The sequence below is a fragment of the Lampetra planeri genome, chromosome 23 (assembly GCF_965212315.1).
Source record: "Lampetra planeri chromosome 23, kcLamPlan1.2.h2, whole genome shotgun sequence".
NCBI lineage: Eukaryota > Metazoa > Chordata > Hyperoartia > Petromyzontiformes > Petromyzontidae > Lampetra > Lampetra planeri.
The window spans coordinates 3,771,829-3,791,249 of record NC_136129.1 but is presented as its reverse complement, the minus strand read 5'-3'; the positions used below and the strand labels follow the sequence as shown (position 1 = coordinate 3,791,249).

Sequence of the window (19,421 nt, the reverse complement as noted above, 5' to 3'; positions counted from 1 at the left end):
TTTTCTGCGTTTGCCGATGAGTTTATTTGCAAGCAAATGAAATTTTGACGGAACTTTGACCCTGAGTCGACCACTGTGTGTATGAGCGGTAGTGGAGCAGTTACAAACCTGGCAGACCGAGTTCGATTCGCGGTCACGGCCAACACCGCATCCTGGTGCGGTGTGTAAACGTCACAGCTGGAGAGACAAAGGCGGCCGGGCGTGGTGCTGGCCGGCCACCCACCCACCCCCCTCGTGTGCTGTGTTGCCCTTCATAGATGCTCGCTAACAGCACTTGCCCCAAAAGTCTGTTCAGGCTATACGGGGGATCTTTGTCTTCGTATCACTTGTGCGAGTGTGTGCACAACGGCCTACCCTGCTCTGCTTCAAAGAATGGCGACCTGCGACGCCCGCTGTTGAGCAGAAGGCGCGGATTGTACCGCTAACCCGCAAGCATCCGCGGTGTTAACTGGGGCGGCCTGCCGGATCGGAACCGCGCACCTCTGTAACAAAGCCGTGCAAACGCTCTACCGCTGGGCCAGACAGAGCGGGGCCCCCCAGCTCCTCAATGTGCCGCATGTGTAGCCATCGAAATCATAACACTGCATCGGTTTCCACTGCACAGAGAACTCGGCGATGGGCGATGGACGGGGGGGGGGGCGTTAGGAAAATATTTTCCGGTACTTTGCCCCGGGACAGCTTCGGCTGAAATTAAGCCCTGTTGGAGTGCCGCAAACAATGGGGACCTCAAAGGGCGGATCTTACTATACAAACACAGACAACCTTACACACACACACACACAGCCTTACGCACACGGGAAAACTTACGCACGCACGCACACGCGCAAAAAAAACGTACGCACCCACGCATACGTCTCGGATTCCCAGGCAGAGCGAGTCCAAAGGTGGCTTCTGGCTGGCTGTGTGCGTGTGTGTCAACGTCTTTTGTGGGAAGCTGTGGTGCCGCGGTTAAGACAAGACGCTTTGAACCCCGCGCCCTGAGACGGAACGTACGAATAGGCGCTGAACTGAACGGGCACTGCGACTCCCACGAGGTTGACCCGGCCTTGAATGCGTTGGTGTTCTTGGTTTTGGGTGCGCAAACATCATCATTGGGGAGACAAAGGCGGCCGGGCGTAATTCGCTCATAGGTACTCGCGGACAGCACTTGTTCCTACTGTCCGTCAGAGGCGATATGGAGGGGGTGGGGGGTCATTGACTTTCTGTCTACGGTGTGTGTCTGTGTGCAGAGTGTGTGTATGACAGGATGTGTGTTTATGGTTATAACGAATGTCGGTGTGTTTGTATTTGTCCGAGGGCGTATGTGTGTGTATTGCTATACGAGTCTGTATGCATGTAAGGCCGGGCGTGATTCTGGCCATAACAATTCCTCGCTAACAGCACTTGCCCCAACAGTATGTTAAGGCTATACCACGGATATTTGTCTTTTTTTAAAATAATATTTGACTGAATAAACGATAGGGTTGTAAAAATAGTTAGTTTTTCATGACCGGTAACCGCATAAAAAAACAAGTAGAAACCACTCTGCCGCACGCAAATATATAAAAGTCCAGCAATAAACGTCACAATGTAACCTTCCCAAACCTTGAAACGAACGGATGTACCGCAGGGGTGGGAGAGTCGTCGACGGACTTACAATCCACCTCGGCGATTTTCGATTTGGTCTTCCCGGTGCGACAGTGAAAACACTGCGGCAAAGTTTCCTGATCCCTCTACACCGCCTGCATCAGCCGGCTCCCTTGCCCTCTGCCGCACCATTCTACGACTACTTTGGGGCCGTCCATAAATGACGTCACGCACCTGGGGGCGGGGGGGGTCAGACATTTGTGACGAGGGGGGGGGGGGTTTGAGAAATGTGACGTCACATCAAAATGCGCAACTTTAAATAAATATAAACAACACGTTCTACTTAATTAAACAGACTTTTTAATAAATGTTTTCTCCTACAACATCAGAGTGCAGCGCCGCATTAAATACACACTACAATGACAATAGTTTAAAGCGATTTGAAGCATATTTTATTTTTTGTGGGGGGGGGGGGCAGAGCTTTGTGACGTCATATTTGAGGGGGGTCTGACTTTTTGTGACGCCGTGTGACGAGGGGGGGGGGGCTAAAATCGTCAAAAATCGTCAAAAATCGCGTGACGTTATTTATGGACGACCCATTTCACGTACGATAGCTGTAGCAACAGCGCGTGGTTCAGGAGTCCCATGGCCAATGTCGAGTTCTCAGCTGCTGCTGGCAACGACTAGAGGGCTTCAAGCAGAGAGAGAAGGAGAGTTCGTGTCGTGTCGACGTTCCTCCTCCTCCGTCATTGAGTGCAAACCACAGTGGGCTTTTACTGTGCGGTCCGTAATGGCCAACACAGTCGCAATGCTGTGGCTGTGTGTTTGAATCCGTGTCTCTGTGGATTTACTCTGTGGTCCGTAGTTTGGGTTTCACGGCCATATTCGGACTATTACTGTGGCTGTGTCTTTAATGTATCTCTAAGAGTCTATACGAGTCTATGTGTATCTCTGCAGGTCTCTACGAGTTTACCTGTATCTCTGTGGGTCTCTATGAGTCTCTGCAGGTCTCTACGAGTGTGGGTCTCTATGGGTCTCTGCAGGTCTCTACGAGTGTGGGTTTCTATGGGTCTCTGCAGGTCTTTACGAGTTTACCTGTATCTCTGTGGGTCTCTATGGGTCTCTGCAGGTCTCTACGAGTCTATGCATATCTCTGTGGGTCTCTATGGGTCTCTGCAGGTCTCTAGGAGTGTGGGTCTCTATGGGTCTCTGCAGGTCTCTACGAGTCTATGTGTATCTATGTGGGTCTCTATGAGTCTCTGCAGGTCTCTACGAGTGTGGGTCTCTATGGGTCTCTGCAGGTCTCTACGAGTATGGGTCTCTATGGGTCTCTGCAGGTCTCTATGAGTGTGGGTCTCTATGGGTCTCTGCAGGTCTCTACGAGTCTACCCGTATATCTATGGGTCTCTATGGGTCTCTGCAGGTCTCTACGAGTGTGGGTCTACATGGGTCTCTGCAGGTCTCTACGCGTCTACCTGTATCTCTATGGGTCTCTATGGGTCTCTGCAGGTCTCTAGGAGTGTGGGTCTCTATGGGTCTCTGCAGGTCTCTACGAGTTTACCTGTATCTCTGTGGGTCTCTATGGGTCTCTGCAGGTCTCTACGAGTGTGGGTCTCTATGGGTCTCTCCAGGTCTCTACGAGTATGGGTCTCTATGGGTCTCTGCAGGTCTCTATGAGTGTGGGTCTCTATGGGTCTCTGCAGGTCTCTACGAGTCTACCCGTATATCTATGGGTCTCTATGGGTCTCTGCAGGTCTCTACGAGTGTGGGTCTCCATGGGTCTCTGCAGGTCTCTACGCGTCTACCTGTATCTCTATGGGTCTCTATGGGTCTCTGCAGGTCTCTACGAGTGTGGGTCTCTATGGGTCTCTGCAGGTCTCTACGAGTTTACCTGTATCTCTGTGGGTCTCTATGGGTCTCTGCAGGTCTCTACGAGTTTACCTGTATCTCTGTGGGTCTCTATGGGTCTCTGCAGGTCTCTAGGAGTGTGGGTCTCTATGGGTCTCTGCAGGTCTCTACGAGTGTGGGTCTCTATGGGTCTCTATGTTACTGTGTGTGGCAATGTGGTTCAGGAGCTCGATGGCCAATGTGGAGTTCTGCTGCTGGCCACGATGAGAGGGCTTCAGCGGAGATATTTCGCGTCGTTTCGTCATTGAAGGGGCGCCGATTTTATTGCCCATAGACTAACATAGCCCTTAGACTTGCATTGCCCATAGACTTATATTGCCCGTAGACTAACATTGCTTATAGAGCAGGGGGTGAGGAACCTTTTTTCTGCCAAGGGCCATTTGGTTATTGATAACATCATTCGCGGGCCATACACAATCATCAACTTAAAAATTTGCCTGTTTATATTTGCTCAAACATTTAATTAACTCGCCCCTAATGCGATGGCTGGAACTGCTTCTCTTTGGTGAGGCGTGTGATGTTAGCTGGTGTTGATGATGTTGCTGCTACTCGCAACTGCTTTTCCAGGTTTGCTCCGAGATTTAGTGAATTTCGAGTCCCGCCTGCGGTTGCCTTGGCAGGGCCACACCAAATGATTTCGCGGGCCTCATACGGCCCACGGGCCGGACATTCCCCACCCCTGTTATAGACTAACATTGGCCATAGACTAACATTGGCCATAGACTAACATTGCCCATAGACTAACATTGTTAATAGACTAACATTGCCCATAGACTAACATTGCCCATAGACTAACATTGCCCATAGACTAACATTGCCCATAGACTAACATTGCCCATAGACTAACATTGTTAATAGACTAACATTGCCCATAGACTAACATTGCCCATAGACTAACATTGTCCATAGACTAACATTGCCCATAGACTAACATTGTTAATAGACTAACATTGCCCATAGACTAACATTGCCCATAGACTCACATTGCCCATATACTAACATTGCCCATAGACCAACATTGCCCATAGACTAGCATTGCCCATATACTAACATTGCCCATAGACCAACATTGCCCATAGACCAACATTACCCATAGACTAACATTGCCCATAGACTAACATTGCCCATAGACTAACATTGCTCATAGACTAACATTTCTCATAGACTAACACTGCCCATAGACTAACATTGGCCATAGACTAACATTGCCCATAGACTAACACTGCCCATTGACTAGCATTGCCCATAGACTCACATTGCCCATATACTCACACTGCCCATATACTAACATTGCCCATAGACCAACATTGCCCATAGACTTACATTTCCCATAGACTCACATTGCCCACAGACTACCATTGCCCATAGACTATCAGAATCAGACTCTTTATTTCGACTGGAGGAATCCGATGAGCTGTCAGTAAGCGTGGGGTTGGGGCGACGCAAATCAAGTCGTGGTCTTAATAAAGTGACGACGTATTTGGCGAAAAGACCGAAGGGTGAGAGATGTTCATCGGGCGTGTCGCTGTCCCACGAGCTACTTGTTACAGTCATCGCTGTTACTGCACAGCCCTTCACCTCCACCACCACCACCACCAATAACCACCACGACCCTGTGATTCGCTTCAATTTGCGTCGATTCGCAAATACGTCGTCACGTTATTAACACCGCCGCCCGATTTGCGTCGCTACAACTTACGTCGCTGACGGCATCGTCCGCCTTTTTTCGTTATCCGTCGCCTCTCAGCCCATCTCCACCACCACCACCACCCACCACTACCCTGTGATTCGCTTCGATTTACGTCGTTTCGATATCCGTCGTTGTCTCACCTTTCAGGAACGCATCCCCGACGTAAAACGGAGTATTGCTGCACTAGCATCACGAATTGACTAATGTATGCACATGATTTGCTTAATTTCTTATCCCGATCTTTCTTTCCCATGAGAGAAATGAGTTCCCCCTATCTCCCTGATGTGAGATAATGGAGACCTTGCCATTGTTGAAACTTTTTAAATATTTAGTTTGCCAGGAAAGGCCCACTGAGCTATACAGCTCTTTTTCAGAAGCGACCTGGCCACAAATGATCGCTCAACGAAGTAGCGTATCACGTGCAAATGTTTCGCAACCAAAGACTCTAAACGCGTGATGTTGATTCTAAATGTGGAGGGGCGGGGGGGGAAACAGAGGACCCGGAGAAAAATCCACACGAGCACGAAGAGAGATACACGGGGAGAGAGGGTCAGGATCAAACCCACGACCTCCTGTATACACAGGCAAGGTAGTTAACATCTCGCCAACGTGGACCTCCGCAGCCTGGCCATCAAGCAATCCTCCTGCTCCAGAGATAAAGGCAGCTTGTGTGTTTGGCCTTGTCTCCCACGCGTGGCATGGTGCAGCTGATCAATGCAATGTGCAGCTGGAGTAAGAGGATGACCCTGGCACGTGACGAGCAAACCTCAAGGCCTTCCCACAGGGCTCTTCATTGTTGCGTGGTTCTCAAGTCAAGTGAGATCCCTGCCTGTGGTGCCAGGTTCATTTAACTTTGTAACAAACAGAAGGTGATGCAAACACGACAACTCGTGTTCTAATTATACTCAACTGTTGCTTTCAATGGTATACCCACCGTCACAATTGCACTACTGTAGCTTGTCCTTAATGTGTCTATTTGTCTCTGTATATCTCGTTTGTATCTCTGTGGTTTTGCTAGATGGGTCCATAGCTTGGGGTGGCATGGCCACAATCGCACAACTGTGTCTTGTGCCCTTTAATTGTTTCAATGAATGATATGAGATGGTGTGCATTGGCCTGTTGATGATGTTTCTGATGATGGGGTTGATGGTCCACTCGACAGCAGAGACGGGAACAACGCAGCACAAGTCTACTGACGATTTCCCAAAGTGTATTTTGTTCAACCAGGGCGAGAAGCTCCAGAGATCGGCATATGAGTCTCAATCTTGATTTGAAGCTTTCGTGACTGCAGGGATCCATACTCTTTGGTTCTTTCGGTAAAGTCACGTAGGTAGAAAATAAAAATGAAAAACATTTATTTTATTTTATTTAAAATGTTTCTACCTACGTGACTTTACTGAAATTATATTTATTTATTTATTTTTTACCTACGTGACTTTACAGAAATTTGTGTTTTATTTTATTTTTCTACCTACGTGACTTTACCGAAAAAAAAGAAAAAATGTTTTGCTACCTACGTGACTTTACCGGAAAAAAATATAAAATAGATATTTATTTATTTATCTATTTTTCTACCTTCGTGACTTTACCGAAAAAAAGAAACTTTTTTTTTGCTACCTACGTGACTTTACCGGGAAAAAAAATAGATATTTATTTATTTATCTATTTTTCTACCTTCGTGACTTTACCGAAAAAAATAAAAATAAAAATTTGCTACCTACGTGACTTTACCGGAAAAAATATAGATATTTATTTATTTATCTATTTTTCTACCCACGTGACTTTACCGAAAGAACCAAAGAGCATCGGAGCCTCATTTACAAAGAAGTGCCACAAGCGAAACAAGTAAAACACGGGATACTCATCGAATGGACATCAGCGCAATAGGTCGCATGTGGCGGGGTGAAGTGTGGATACAACCCAGCTCGTCCAACACGTCTGGTGGAAGAGTAGGCCAAATACCTCCCTCGAGTAGTTGTGGGAGGCCCCTTCCAGCAGCAGCGGCGTGAGCGAGAAATTGCAGGGGCTGCGCTTTAACCCTTTAACTGAGACACAAGAAAAGACGTGGAGGCTTACGTCCATTACATTCGTAATACATAACGTGCCAATCTGTGAGCGTGTCAGTGACAGTGTCAGTGAGAGTATTTGTCAGTGAATTGAACCTGTGACGTAGGCCCCTCCCACCTTTCCACCCTCTCCCCCTCCCTCTCACCTCCCTCTCCCCTCCCTCTCCCCTCCCTCTCCCCTCCCTCTCCCCTCCCTCTCCCCCCTCTCACCTCCCTCTCCCCTCCCTCTCCCCTCCCTCTCCCCTCCCTCTCCCCCTCCCTCTCCCCTCCCTTTCCCCCCTCTCCCCTCCCTCTCCCCTCCCTCTCCCCCCTCTCCCCCCTCTCCCTCCTCCCTCTCCCCTCCCTCTCCCCTCCCTCTCCCCTCCCTCTCCCCTCCCTCTCCCCCCTCTCCCCTCCCTCTCCCCCTCCCTCTCCCCTCCCTTTCCCCTCCCTCTCCCCCCTCCTTTTCCTCCCCCTCTCCCCTCCCTCTCCTCTCCCCCCTCTCCTCTCCCCCTCCCCCTCCCTCTCCTCCCCCTCTCACTTCTGTTTTAGCCGCGGGCGGACGTCGCCCGCTGTTCCAGGTGAGAGCAAGGTGAGGGAGCGGTGTGGTGAGGTGAGGGTGCGGTGGTGTGAGGTGAGGGTTCAGTGGTGTGGTGTGGTGAGGTGAGAGAGTGGTGTGGTGAGGGTGGTGAGGTGAGGGAGCGGTGTGGTGAGGTGAGGGAGCGGTTTGGTGAGGTGAGGGAGCGGTTTGGTGAGGTCAGGGTGCGGTGGTGAGGGAGCGGTGTGGTGAGGTGAGGGTGTGGAGTGGTGAGGGAGCGGCGTGGTGAGGAGAAGGTTGAGTGTGGTGAGGAGTGTGGTGAGGGTACAGTGTGGTGAGGTGAGTGTGGGTGGTACGGGTTGTGCTGACTGTGAGGGTGAGTGCATGGTGTGGTGAGGGTCTGGGCTTACGTTGTGTTGTGGTGAGGATGAAGCGAGTGTACAATTCAAGTGTGGTGTATCGAGTGTGTGGTCAACGTGGATTACTGTGTTAATTTGCGTGGCGAATCAAGCGCGGTTAATCTTCGGGGCTTACGTGTGGTTTAATAAAAAAAAAGTGGTTAACGTGCGCTTTGGAGATGCTTAGCGTTGTGTTATGTCCCGTGGTTAATGTGTGCGGTGCTCTTAGTTTTTTCGGTAAAGTCACGTAGGTAACATTTTTATAATGTTTTATTAATTTTAATTTAATTTTTTACCTACGTGACTTTACCGAAAAAACTAAGAGTATGAATCCTTGCAGTCACGAAAGCTTCAAATCTAGAATTAATGTGTGTGGTTAAGATGAGTATCGAGGGTGGTCCATGCTGGTGCAATCGCGGTTCAATGGGTGGTTTAAACACACAGCCACAGTACAGCCTGTTCTCGTATAACGCGGGAGTTGCGTTCCTGAACGACACCGCGTTGTGGAAAGCTAAAATAAAAATCGCGTTAGAATTAAGAATATTTCATATCGGGGTACAGAGCAGTCCGCGATAGCGCGCCCGTGAGATGATGCGTACGAAGTCAAGGCTTCAACAAAAAGAGATGTGGAGGCGCGTGAGTGGAGCCTTTAACACATTGTCCTGCGGAGGGAGCTGGTAGGAACGTTGGGTTGCTCGGTCAATGGCCAGGGTCAACGGCGGCGTGGTGTATTCCGCAAATATGCCCGACTGTGAGGGTGGACACAAGCCGGCGTGAGTAGGTTACACGTTGAGTTTTATAAGGGCACCACGGGGTGACCAGCCCCTCCCCACCCCTCCCACCCCCACCCAGCCCCACCCTCCCCACCCAGCCCCTTCCCACCCAGCCCCTCCCCACCCTCCCCACCCAGCCCCTCCTCACCCAGCCCCTTCCCACACAGCCCCACCCTCCCCACCCAGCCCCTCCCCACCCTCCCCTCCCCATCCAGCCCCTCCCTGCACGACGGACGGACACAATAATCCCCTGTGGGCTGGTGTAACCAGGAGGTTCCAACCAGTAAAAGCATCCAGCAGTATCCCAATGCATTGTGTGGCGGTCACCAGCAGCCCTCCCTTGCTGCTGCTGCTGCCTACAGCACCGCAAAAATCACAGCCTGAAACTATAGCCAGGAGGATTTCTCTCCACAAATCTGGCTGTCGCCTGATGACGCTAGTTGTAAATTGCTGGCGAAACGTCGTGCTCAGATCGTAAATGTTGTGGCTTTGCTCTCCAACACAGCGGTGTTGCTGTACTAGTAACGAATTGGCCACGTTCTGTTTACGTGACAAACCTTACTAATTGGCTGTGTTGGGTGGTGGCGGGTTTAACGACACATTTATTTACGTGATCTAACTCCAAAAAACCCCTGTATAATGGATAAACTACAGCCTGTTATCCTATAACACGGTATTTGCGTTCCTGAAAAACACCGTTTAATGGAAAAAAAAGCGTTGTTGTGAATAATTTGTAATAATCTTGATTTGAAGCTTTCGTGACTGCAGGAATCCATACTCTTTGGTTCTTTCGGTAAAGTCACGTGGGTAGAAAAATAAAATAAATCACGACGTTTCGGGCGCAACACAAGCGTCCGCCCGAAACGTCGTGATTTATATTATTATTTTCTACCTACGTGACTTTACCGAAAGAACCAAAGAGTATAATAAGTAATATTGAATACAGGGGAAGTGGTAAAGCACAGTCCGCGATAACGCGTGCGGTGCGTACGCAGGCTGAGCAAAGATTGAGGCGCGTGGGGTAGCTTCTGGAAGCATCCAGCAGCATCCAGAATGCATTGCGCGATGACGCTCGGCAGAGGCAGCCGAACGACCGCCTGTGCCTCCTCGTGCGACGTAGTTCTTTTCACTCGATCGCGTTATATCCAATTCGCAACGGCGTTATATAGATATGTAGAAACAAATGTGTTCACTAATACTAGATTTGAAGCTTTCGTGACTGCAAGGATTCATATTCTTAGGTTTTTTTCGGTAAAGTCACGTAGGTAAATTTAAATTAATAAAAGTAAAATAAAAATAAAATAAAAATCACGACGTTTCGAAGACGGAAGCTTGTGTTGCCTCCGAAACGTCGTGATTTTTATTTTATTTTTTATTTGACTTTTATTAATTTAAATTTTTTACCTACGTGACTTTACCGAAATACATTGATCGCGTTGTGAAAACACGCGTTATGGGAGAGTTTTTTTTTGCACGCGTTGTATGTTCATGATAATGCCCGCATCAGGGGGGTTGTGGTTAAAGTGTGGTTAAGGTGTGGTTAAAGATGTACTTGGAGTGTGATTTAAGGTGCTATGTCCCATTTCAAGTGTGGTTAAGTTGTGGTTAGGGTGGTGATCGATGCCCGATTTCCAGTGTGGTTAAGGTGTGGTTAGTACTCCTTAAATTAGTACAGTATAATTAGTTGTGATTGATATTCGCGTTGAGGTGAGATTCAGAAACGTGTAACGCATGCTAATTCATACGCGTGGTTAAAGGGTGATTAAGTGAGAGTCCAATGCATTAAAGAACATTTAACGTGTTATATAATCCTTCGTGTTTATACTATACCTCTGATTTGCACGGTTGGATACGTACGGTGCAAAATAAGTTCAACATACATTTTCCCATAAACTTGTTCATAGGATTATTGGGCCGTCCATAAATGACGTCACGCGATTTTGGACGATTTTTTGACCCCCCCCTTCGTCACACGGCGTCACAAAAAGTCAGAACCCCCCTCAAATATGACGTCACAAAGCTCTGCCCCCCCCCCCAAATGCTTCAAATCGCTTTAAACTATTGTCATTGTAGTGCGTATTTAATGTGGCGCTGCACTCTGATGTTGTAGGAGAAAACATTGATTAAAAAGTCTATTTAATTAAGTAGAACGTGTCGTCTATATTTATTTAAAGTTGCGCATTTTGGTGTGACGTCACATTTCTCAACCCCCCCCCCTCGTCACACATCGTCACAAATGTCTCACCCCCCCCCCCCACCCCAAGGTGCGTGACATTATTTATGGACGGCCCCTATAGGCATATGATATACACTGATTGTAGCATGATTATGGATAGGCGTACCCTTGTACTTTCGTCATGAGTCTCTTACGCCGATGATACCTTCTCCAATCCAGCCTGGCGGCGCTCGGGAAAACTCCGAGCGGGAGATGAAACTCCGGGTGACGGTGAAGTATGGTGAAGGGGACGTAAGGATGGTGGATGACCGCGAAACCAGGCGCGGTTTAGGGTTCATATTCTTAGGTTTTTTTTCGGTAAAGTCACGTAGGTAAAAAAAAATAATTAATTTAAATTTTTAAATTTTTTTACCTACGTGACTTTACCGGAAAAACCCTAAGAATATGAATCCTTGCAGTCACGAAAGCTTCAAATCTAGAATTAACGGTTTAGGGCAGGGGTCGGCAACCAAAATAACAAGAAGAGCCATTTCTTTCCAATTCGGTACAAAATTCAGTATTTCAAGAGCCGCAATGCATCTGAGTACATACTGTACATACGTACATATCGTCAAGAAGCAGCCCGTAAAGAGCCGCATGCGGCTCCGGAGCCGTAGGTTGCCGACCCCTGGTTTAGGGTGAAGAGCACGGTGTGCGCTGCAGACAGGGGCTCGAGGTGGTGGACTAAATTGCGGTTGATGTGCAGTTCAGGTGGCGGTCACGGTGCGCTCGCGGTCACGGTGCGCTCACGGTCACGGTCACGTGTGAGTTCACCCTTTAGCAAGATCGGAGAGGCGAGGCGTGCTGCTGTACAGCATGGGGAGTAGGAGGGGATGTAAGGTCAAACCAGCCCCCGTTTTCCGGCACAGCACTGTGTGAAGCCTTCGCCCAGCGGTGGATTGGCGGAGGGCCGTAAATGTGCGTGTGCTATCCGCAAACACGCTCAGCTGGTGGACCGGGCCGTGGTTAAGGACATGTGGTTAAGGCGGTGTGGTTCAGGTGGTGTATAGGTCAGGCTAATGCGTTTGGTGTATGTGTGTGTGTCTGTTCACGGTGGAGTTTTGGCTGTACGTATGTGAGCACGTTGAACTTCTTTCGCACCGTACGTAGCCACCCGTGCTAGGAAGGACAACAAACTGAACACGAAAAGCAACAACAGAGATACTACAACAGCAATTGCCATTCGCCACTAAGTGGCGGCGACGTCACCACGGCGCTTGTGCCGGTCTGTGTGCACTTCAAGGTCACGTGAAGTGTCGAACGCCCGCTGGCAGGAGGTCGCGGGACAGACCCAGGTGCCACGGGTTGACAGTTGACAGATACAGAACGCAGAGACACAACCAGGGAAGGGAACACAAAAGTGGGCAAATATTATGGCACCCACACACAAACACACAAAGACAAAGATACCCCCCTCCCCCATAGCCTCAACACACTGTTGGGGCAAGTGCTGTTTAGCGAGCACCGTGCTAGTCGGACGTGAACCTTGTGTTGCTCGGTTAAGTGTGCTTTTTATTTTATTTTTTATTTTACTTTAATTAATTTTAATTTTTTACCTACGTGACTTTACCGAAAAAACCTAAGAATACGGTTAAGTGTGGTTAGGCCGTTGCGCCAAGGGCTGTGGGTTTCACGCCGTGGTAGTTGGGGGGGCTGGAACGGATTATCTTGGTGTTGCACAAAGGTTAAAGTAGAAGAACAGAAGGTGGCAAAGGTGTGGGGGGGGGGGAGCGCAAGAAACCAGGGAGCAAGATAACAACAACAACAACAACACAAAGGCCCTCTGTTTTAGCTGGAAACGGCCTTCGCCTACTCGTGATACTCCTGTGCAGGAGGGCCCTGCTACTTGGCGACGTTTGGCCATGAATTAAGCCCCCCCCCCCCCCCACGGGGGTGATAAATTCGAGTTTGTTTCCCTTGTATGGGATGAAACTGGAGAACCCGGAGGAAAAAATCCAGAAGGCTCCCTCTTCTAGCAGGGTGGTGGGGGGGGGGTTAAGAGGCCCCCTTCCGCCACCCGTGGCATAAGCAACTTGCAAGGCTGCCCCTTTACCTTACTGCCATGTCGGCGCCACCTGGCAACACAAGCTTACAACGACACCGGGGTATATGTCCAAGCAGTCTCTCCCCATGCAAGTCCTAAACCGGGTGTGGTCAGGGGTAGGGTGAGGTTACGGTAGAAGATACGGCGAGGCTCAGAGAGCAATGCACCACCGGCACCAGCCAACCACGCCCCAACTCGCCGCACCGCACGGGCGCTGCCGTTGCTGCCGTCGCGTGAAATGGCCCGGCATCCCTGGCATTGTTTTTTAGCTGCACTCCGCGAGACCAGGGGGGAGCAAGCGTGCCTTTGCTTCGTTGTCTCGATAGAGTCCGCGACGAGCCGTTGTGCCGCGTGGGCGAGTGTCGGTCCCTTGCGCTCAGCGGTATTCTTTCCGCTGTGGCGCTTTCGGCTCGTGATGCCGTGTTTTTTTATCCGAACGTGACGCGGTTGTGTTTTTTAAATCCTTTATATTAAGTTCGCTTGCTTGCTTGCGCGCTTACGACCGTGCACATCTTTCGGTCGTTTTTTAACCCACTTCCCGTGATCCAATCGAGCTGACATTTTGCACACAGACTCGTTGTGCGTGACAATTTATTTTCGTGAAATTTTTTTTCCAAAATTTTCAACATTTTAGGAATTTTTTTTAAATATTTAATTACCAATTGCTTAATGGTGGCAGGCAATCATCTGACCCATAGGTGGCAGCCATCTCAAGCCAGAGGACGAGAGGACTCTAGCCGCCACGCATATAAAGGATTTATAGTGAAGAACTTTGTTTTTACGGGTTACTTTTTTTTTACTCTGATTTCTCTCAACCCTCTCCTGTTCCGAGACGTTCCTTCACGTTGCGCAAGCGGTTTAGCATTCATTTAAATTTAGAGAGGCGTAGCGCCGTTGTTTTTAAAGACGTTGTTACTCACCGCAAAGAACTGTTGCGACACGACCGCACTTGGTGTGGCCTTGTGGGAGTCTCGGTACCAATAAAGTTATTTTCTTAATTTTTTTTGACGTACGTGTACGTCATCGGAATAGAGTCGGAAGAATGGGAAAGGGTTAACTGCTCGTTACTGGAGCGTTATGCTGTAGGGTGCCGTGGTGGCGGGATGTGAACTCCATCGCCTGGTACGCAGGAGGTCGTGGGTTCAATTCCGACCCTGACACCTGCTGTATATTTGGAGTTTGCGTCTCTTTCTCCGTGGTCGTATGGATTTTTCGCCAGGTCAATGCGGGTTTTTCCCCCTCACATTTAGAATCAACATGCGCTTAGAGCAGGGATCAGCATCCTACAGCTTCAGAGCCACCATCTCGTACTCGCATGCATTGCGGTTCTTGAAGTAGTATATATTTTTTACCGAATGAGAAAAATATGGCCCTTATTGTTATTGTGGTTGCCTACCCCTGGCTTAGAGTATTTTGGCTGCTGTAAATGTCCACATGATGATGAGCAATCATTTGTGACCATGTCGCTTCTGAAAAATAGCTGTATAGCTCAGTGAGCCTTACCTGGCGAAATAAAAATAGTTTTAGGAGTAGCAAACGTCTACTATGCACCTCTATTCATTATGGACTTTGCCTCGGCAAGTAGAAAAAAAATCTCCTGGCCTTTAGAGCTTCTACAGAAACTGAATTGAAGGGACTTTTTTCAGAAATGTCATAGCTCTCCTATATCCGACGATAAATATTAGTTACGACGATAAATATTACCTTAAACCAAATTCAGGACATTTCAGCATTGACATAAAATTCTGTTTAAGATAAGATTTTTAATTGCAATTTTTAGAGAAATCTTGGCCTTAACCGGAGTTAGGACATTGCCGCATTGCTGTTAGTTTGTGTTAAGAAAACATTTCTTGTCAAATCATATCTTAAGCTGAACCTACGACAGTTTAACACATGGACTTGCGCGACCAATATCATCCATAATACAGGTTTTTTGGGTAAAAAAAATAAAACCTGTATTATGGATGAACCCACGACGTTGTGGCATTGTCATGAGTTTGGTTTAAGATAAGATTAATCTTAACTCCAACATTGTAAGTATGTATGTATTTTGAACTTCTTTCGCATCGTACGTAGCCAAGTGTGCTAATCGGAGGTGCGACATCGCTACAATAATGTCAAAAGTCGGCATGTACTCTGGCCCCTCGCCATTAAAACGAAACCTTCTGCCGTCTGCCTGTCTCTATCATCTTGCCTCTGCTAGGTCACAAGAATGTCTCGTCCCCTCGCCGCCCTCGCCGCCCTCGCCACCCTCACCGCCCTCCTGCTGCCACCGACGCTTGCGCTCGGTGGGGCGAGCGCCGCGAGGTCCCGCATCTCACCGTCGTCCGGCCGTCGTGCCAAGCGGGACGACGCGCTGGCCCAGCGTCTGGTGGCGCTGGGGGAGGAGGCAGCGCGCGGCGTGGCCTACTGCTCCAGCGGCCGCCTGCCGCCCAGTGTCCCGTCGATGCCCTCCCTCGGCGGTTGCTGCCCAGGGCGGAACGACGCGTGCTGGCTGCCCTTCCGCGACTCTCGCTGCTACTGCGACCTCTTCTGCAACCGCACCGTGTCCGACTGCTGCCCCGACTTCTGGCGGTCGTGCCTGGGCGTGCCTCCCCCGTACCCGACACCCGACCTCGGTGAGCCGCTGGGCTGGGCGATGGTGCCGGGGTTTCCTCCCCCCCCCCCCCCCTTTCTCCGCTGCCCACGGCTCCACCGTTATTGCGACGTCTTGGGAGTCCGTTCGGTCCGTCGGATTGTCCGGACGGTCTTCACGATCCGTTGCACTGTGGATCCAATGGCCTGTTTCGCGTGTCATTCAGCATTCCGTCCGACGTTTCGCCCCAGGTGCTGGAAGCTCCCAGCAGCGTTTGTGGTGTGGTGGCGGTGGCGGTTGCGGTGGTGTGGTGACGGTGTGGCGTTGGTGTTGGCGTTGGTGATGGCTGGTGGTGGTAGTGGCCATATTGGAAGTGGTAGGGGTGGTGTGCAGCTCTGGTCGTGGTGAAGGAGGTGGTGATGGTGGTTTAAGTTGATGGTGGGTTTGGGGTAGTGGTGGCGATGGCAGTGACGTTGGTGGTGGTGTGGTGGCAGTGCAGTGGTGGTGGCGGTTATGGTGGTGGTAGTGATGAGGATGTGTGTAATATTTCAATTTAAAGCTTTCGTGACTGCAGAGATTCGTCTTCTTGGTTCTTTCGGTAAAGTCACGTAGAAGGGAAATAATAAAATGATAAAAATAAAACATTATAAAATAATTCTCACGACGTTTCGGCCACAACGCAAGCAGCCGTCCTCAGGTGAAGAACAGGTCTGTCGGGAAGATAGCGTCTGAATGAAACACCCCAGGCTTGGAGCGTCTATTTAGGCTGGGTTGGAGGGGGAAGCTGGGTTGGAGGGGGAAGAGCGCCTTGATAAAAGAAATGATTTTGTCAAGGAGCTCTTCCCCCTCCAACCCAGCTTAAATATACGCTCCAAGCCTGGGGTGTTTCATTCAGATGCTGTCTTCCCGACAGACCTGTTCTTCACCTGAGGACGGCTGCTTGCGTTGTGGCCGAAACGTCGTGAGAATTATTTTATAATGTTTTATTTTTATTATTTTATTATTTCTCTTCTACGTGACTTTACCGAAAGAACCAAGAAGATGTGTGTAATAGTTTACGAGATCGTAACTGAAATATTTGCAGCCTCGTTGTCGATCCACTGCTGGATGAATGCCCTCCCAGACCATGTGGGTCACGGGGATTTTTGACCATTCGATTGTCGGGTGGGTGCCCAGGACCTGTACAGATCGCATGCCACTGATGTTCGCCATGGCTGGGTATCAGACTCGAGTCGCTGGGTCCACAGTGCAGCGTGTTAACCACGAGGCCAATGCTACCATTCCCAATGGTGAATTTCACTCTATCTTGGTACCATAATAACAGCATTTGCCAATAACACCCCCCCACCCATATCAAGTTGGGGTGGAGTGGTGGCGCAGTGGTTAGCGCACCCCGCTGTGAACCCGGCGACCTGAGTTCGATTCCTGACCACGGCTCAAGTCAGTGGCGAGCGACATCTGAATCAGTCATGCACCCCCCTCCTCCCGCAGCCCCTATTACCAACCAATCTGCACTGGCCGGCATGGTGAAGTATGGTCAAACAACCCCCGCAGTGGCTTGATGGAGTGCTGTAAGCTAAAGTGAACTAGGAGGAGATGGGTTGACTGTACTCTGTGGAATGCGAGGCTATGGGTGGTGGGGTGGGTGATTCGGAGACATATGAACTGAACCATGAAATTTCACCAGCCTGTCTTTATGGAAGAGGAAGGCGCAGCCCTGCAAGTGCTTGCTCTCGTCACAGCTGGCAGAAAGACCTCCCTTCAGTGCGTATTTGTTGCCTCCTTGTTAACTGCTATCAAGTCTCCATTAACCAGATGTCCAGCCTTCTGTTTCTGGTGTAGGCCATTCCGTTTCAAAGACGGTGCATATATTATCAGAGCATGTTTTTTTGCATCTTTTGCCACAAGTACGTGTGGTTAATGCAGACTTGATGCCTTGCCAAAGGTTTCTATTTGGTGTTTGAACATCTTAATACCTCCTGTTTTATTGCCAGAAAGGGTACAAACATATTCTCAAATTTTCATCCTTTGATATTGGCAAAACAGGGCCTGATGACAAGTCCAGTTTGCTCCCCGTTACAGCGATGTGGCAGCAGCATTCAACCCACCTCCATAGATGGGATGGATATTTATACAAACTACAATCACTAATAAGATGGCATTGCATGTCTCACCTGAATCCGTTGTTAGCCCAAACAATCCTTAGCTACGAGTAGGCACTTACTATATTCATATGCCTACTTAAAAACTGGCAATTGGAATGTTTCGATTTAAAGCTTTCGTGACTGCAGGGATTCATCTTCTTGGTTATTTCGATAAAGTCACGTAGAAGGGAAAAAATAAAAATAATAAAAAAAATATTTTATTATGTTTTCTTTTTATTATTTTATTTTAAAATAATATTTTATTATTTTTCTTTTTATTATTTTATTATTTCTCTTCTACGTGACTTTACCGAAAGAACCAAGAAGATGAATTGGAATGTTTTTTAATGTAATTCTCATCAGGCCCCACGGTGTAAAGTGCGGTCCTCCGGCTCTTGATATCCACTCCGTCTCTCCGAGCTCTCTACTTGTGTTGCTCTGAAGAAGACCCATTGCACAAAACGTCGCCGATTATATCACTTTTATTCTTTAAAGCCGCAAAACGGTGCAATTGACGAACGCGTCGAGTTTGTGTTGATGTTTATCGTGCTTGTACACCCCCTTGCCAACGCAGCAGCGGCAGCCGGCAGCAGCAGCAAAGGACTAATTAGCCTGGTTGAAAATGTTTAGGCCAAGGGGGTTGTTTTTTTTACTTTACTTACCCCTCTTCTTGGTTCTTTCGGTAAAGTCACATAGAAGGGAAGTAATGAGTAATAAAAAGAAAACATAATAAAATTATTTTATAATGTTTAATTATTATTATTTATTAATACAATTATTTTACAATGGTTTATTATTTATTATTTATTAATAAAAAATATTTTATTATGTTTTATTTTTATTATTTTATTACTTCCCTTCTACGTGACTTTACCGAAAGAACCAAGAAGATGAATCCCTGCGGTCACGAAAGCTTTAAATAGAAATTTACTTACCCCTGTCACAAACAACATTGTTCGTACCCAGCTCATAATTGATACCGCAGGTCCCCCTGGCTCCTTCCGGACAGAATGAGTCATTATACAGCTCTGTAGTGACTACGGAAATGACTCGCGCTTTCCGGTGTGACTGACTGACTGACCAACCAACCCCTGATTGACTCATAGACGGTCAGTTTTTTAAAATTGTGTAACCTTTTAGCAAATAGCTGACTGTGGGCTGTGGGCTGTTTCGCAAAGTATTACTGCTGTAGGCTTTCAGTTTGGGGTGCCACGGTGGCGAGATGTTAATTGCCTCGCCTGGTGTACAGGAGGTCATGGGTTCGATCCCGACCTTGACGCTTGCTGTTTGTGGAGTTTGCATATTCTCTCTTCCCGTGGACATGTGGATTTTTCTCCGGATCTTCTGGTTTTTCACTCAACATTAAGAAACATGAATTTTAGTTTTAGAGTACTGTGGTCATGTGGATTTTAGTACTGTGGTCATGTGGATTTTAGTACTGTGGTCATGTGGATTTCCCGTGGTCATGTGGATTTTTCTCCGGATCTTCTGGTTTTTCACTCAACATTAAGAAACATGAGTTTTA

At 48.5% G+C, this 19,421-nt stretch overlaps 1 protein-coding gene across 3 annotated transcripts in view; it reads left to right on the top strand.

Moving 5' to 3' along the window:
* The first annotated feature begins 7,725 nt into the window (after nucleotides 1-7,725).
* Nucleotides 7,726-19,421, top strand: part of LOC144726245 (tubulointerstitial nephritis antigen-like) — a 33,937-nt gene continuing 22,241 nt past the window's right edge. Inside the window, exons 1-2 of one of the 3 annotated variants that reach the window (XM_078604786.1) lie at nucleotides 7,726-7,790; nucleotides 15,381-15,795. In XM_078604786.1, the coding sequence (XP_078460912.1) occupies nucleotides 15,390-15,795 (406 nt within the window). In that variant the 5' untranslated portion in view covers nucleotides 7,726-7,790; nucleotides 15,381-15,389. Of the gene's footprint in view, nucleotides 7,802-11,277; nucleotides 11,386-15,380; nucleotides 15,796-19,421 lie in introns of those variants that run through there. The other 2 variants (XM_078604787.1, XM_078604785.1) reach the window with 2 other exon arrangements.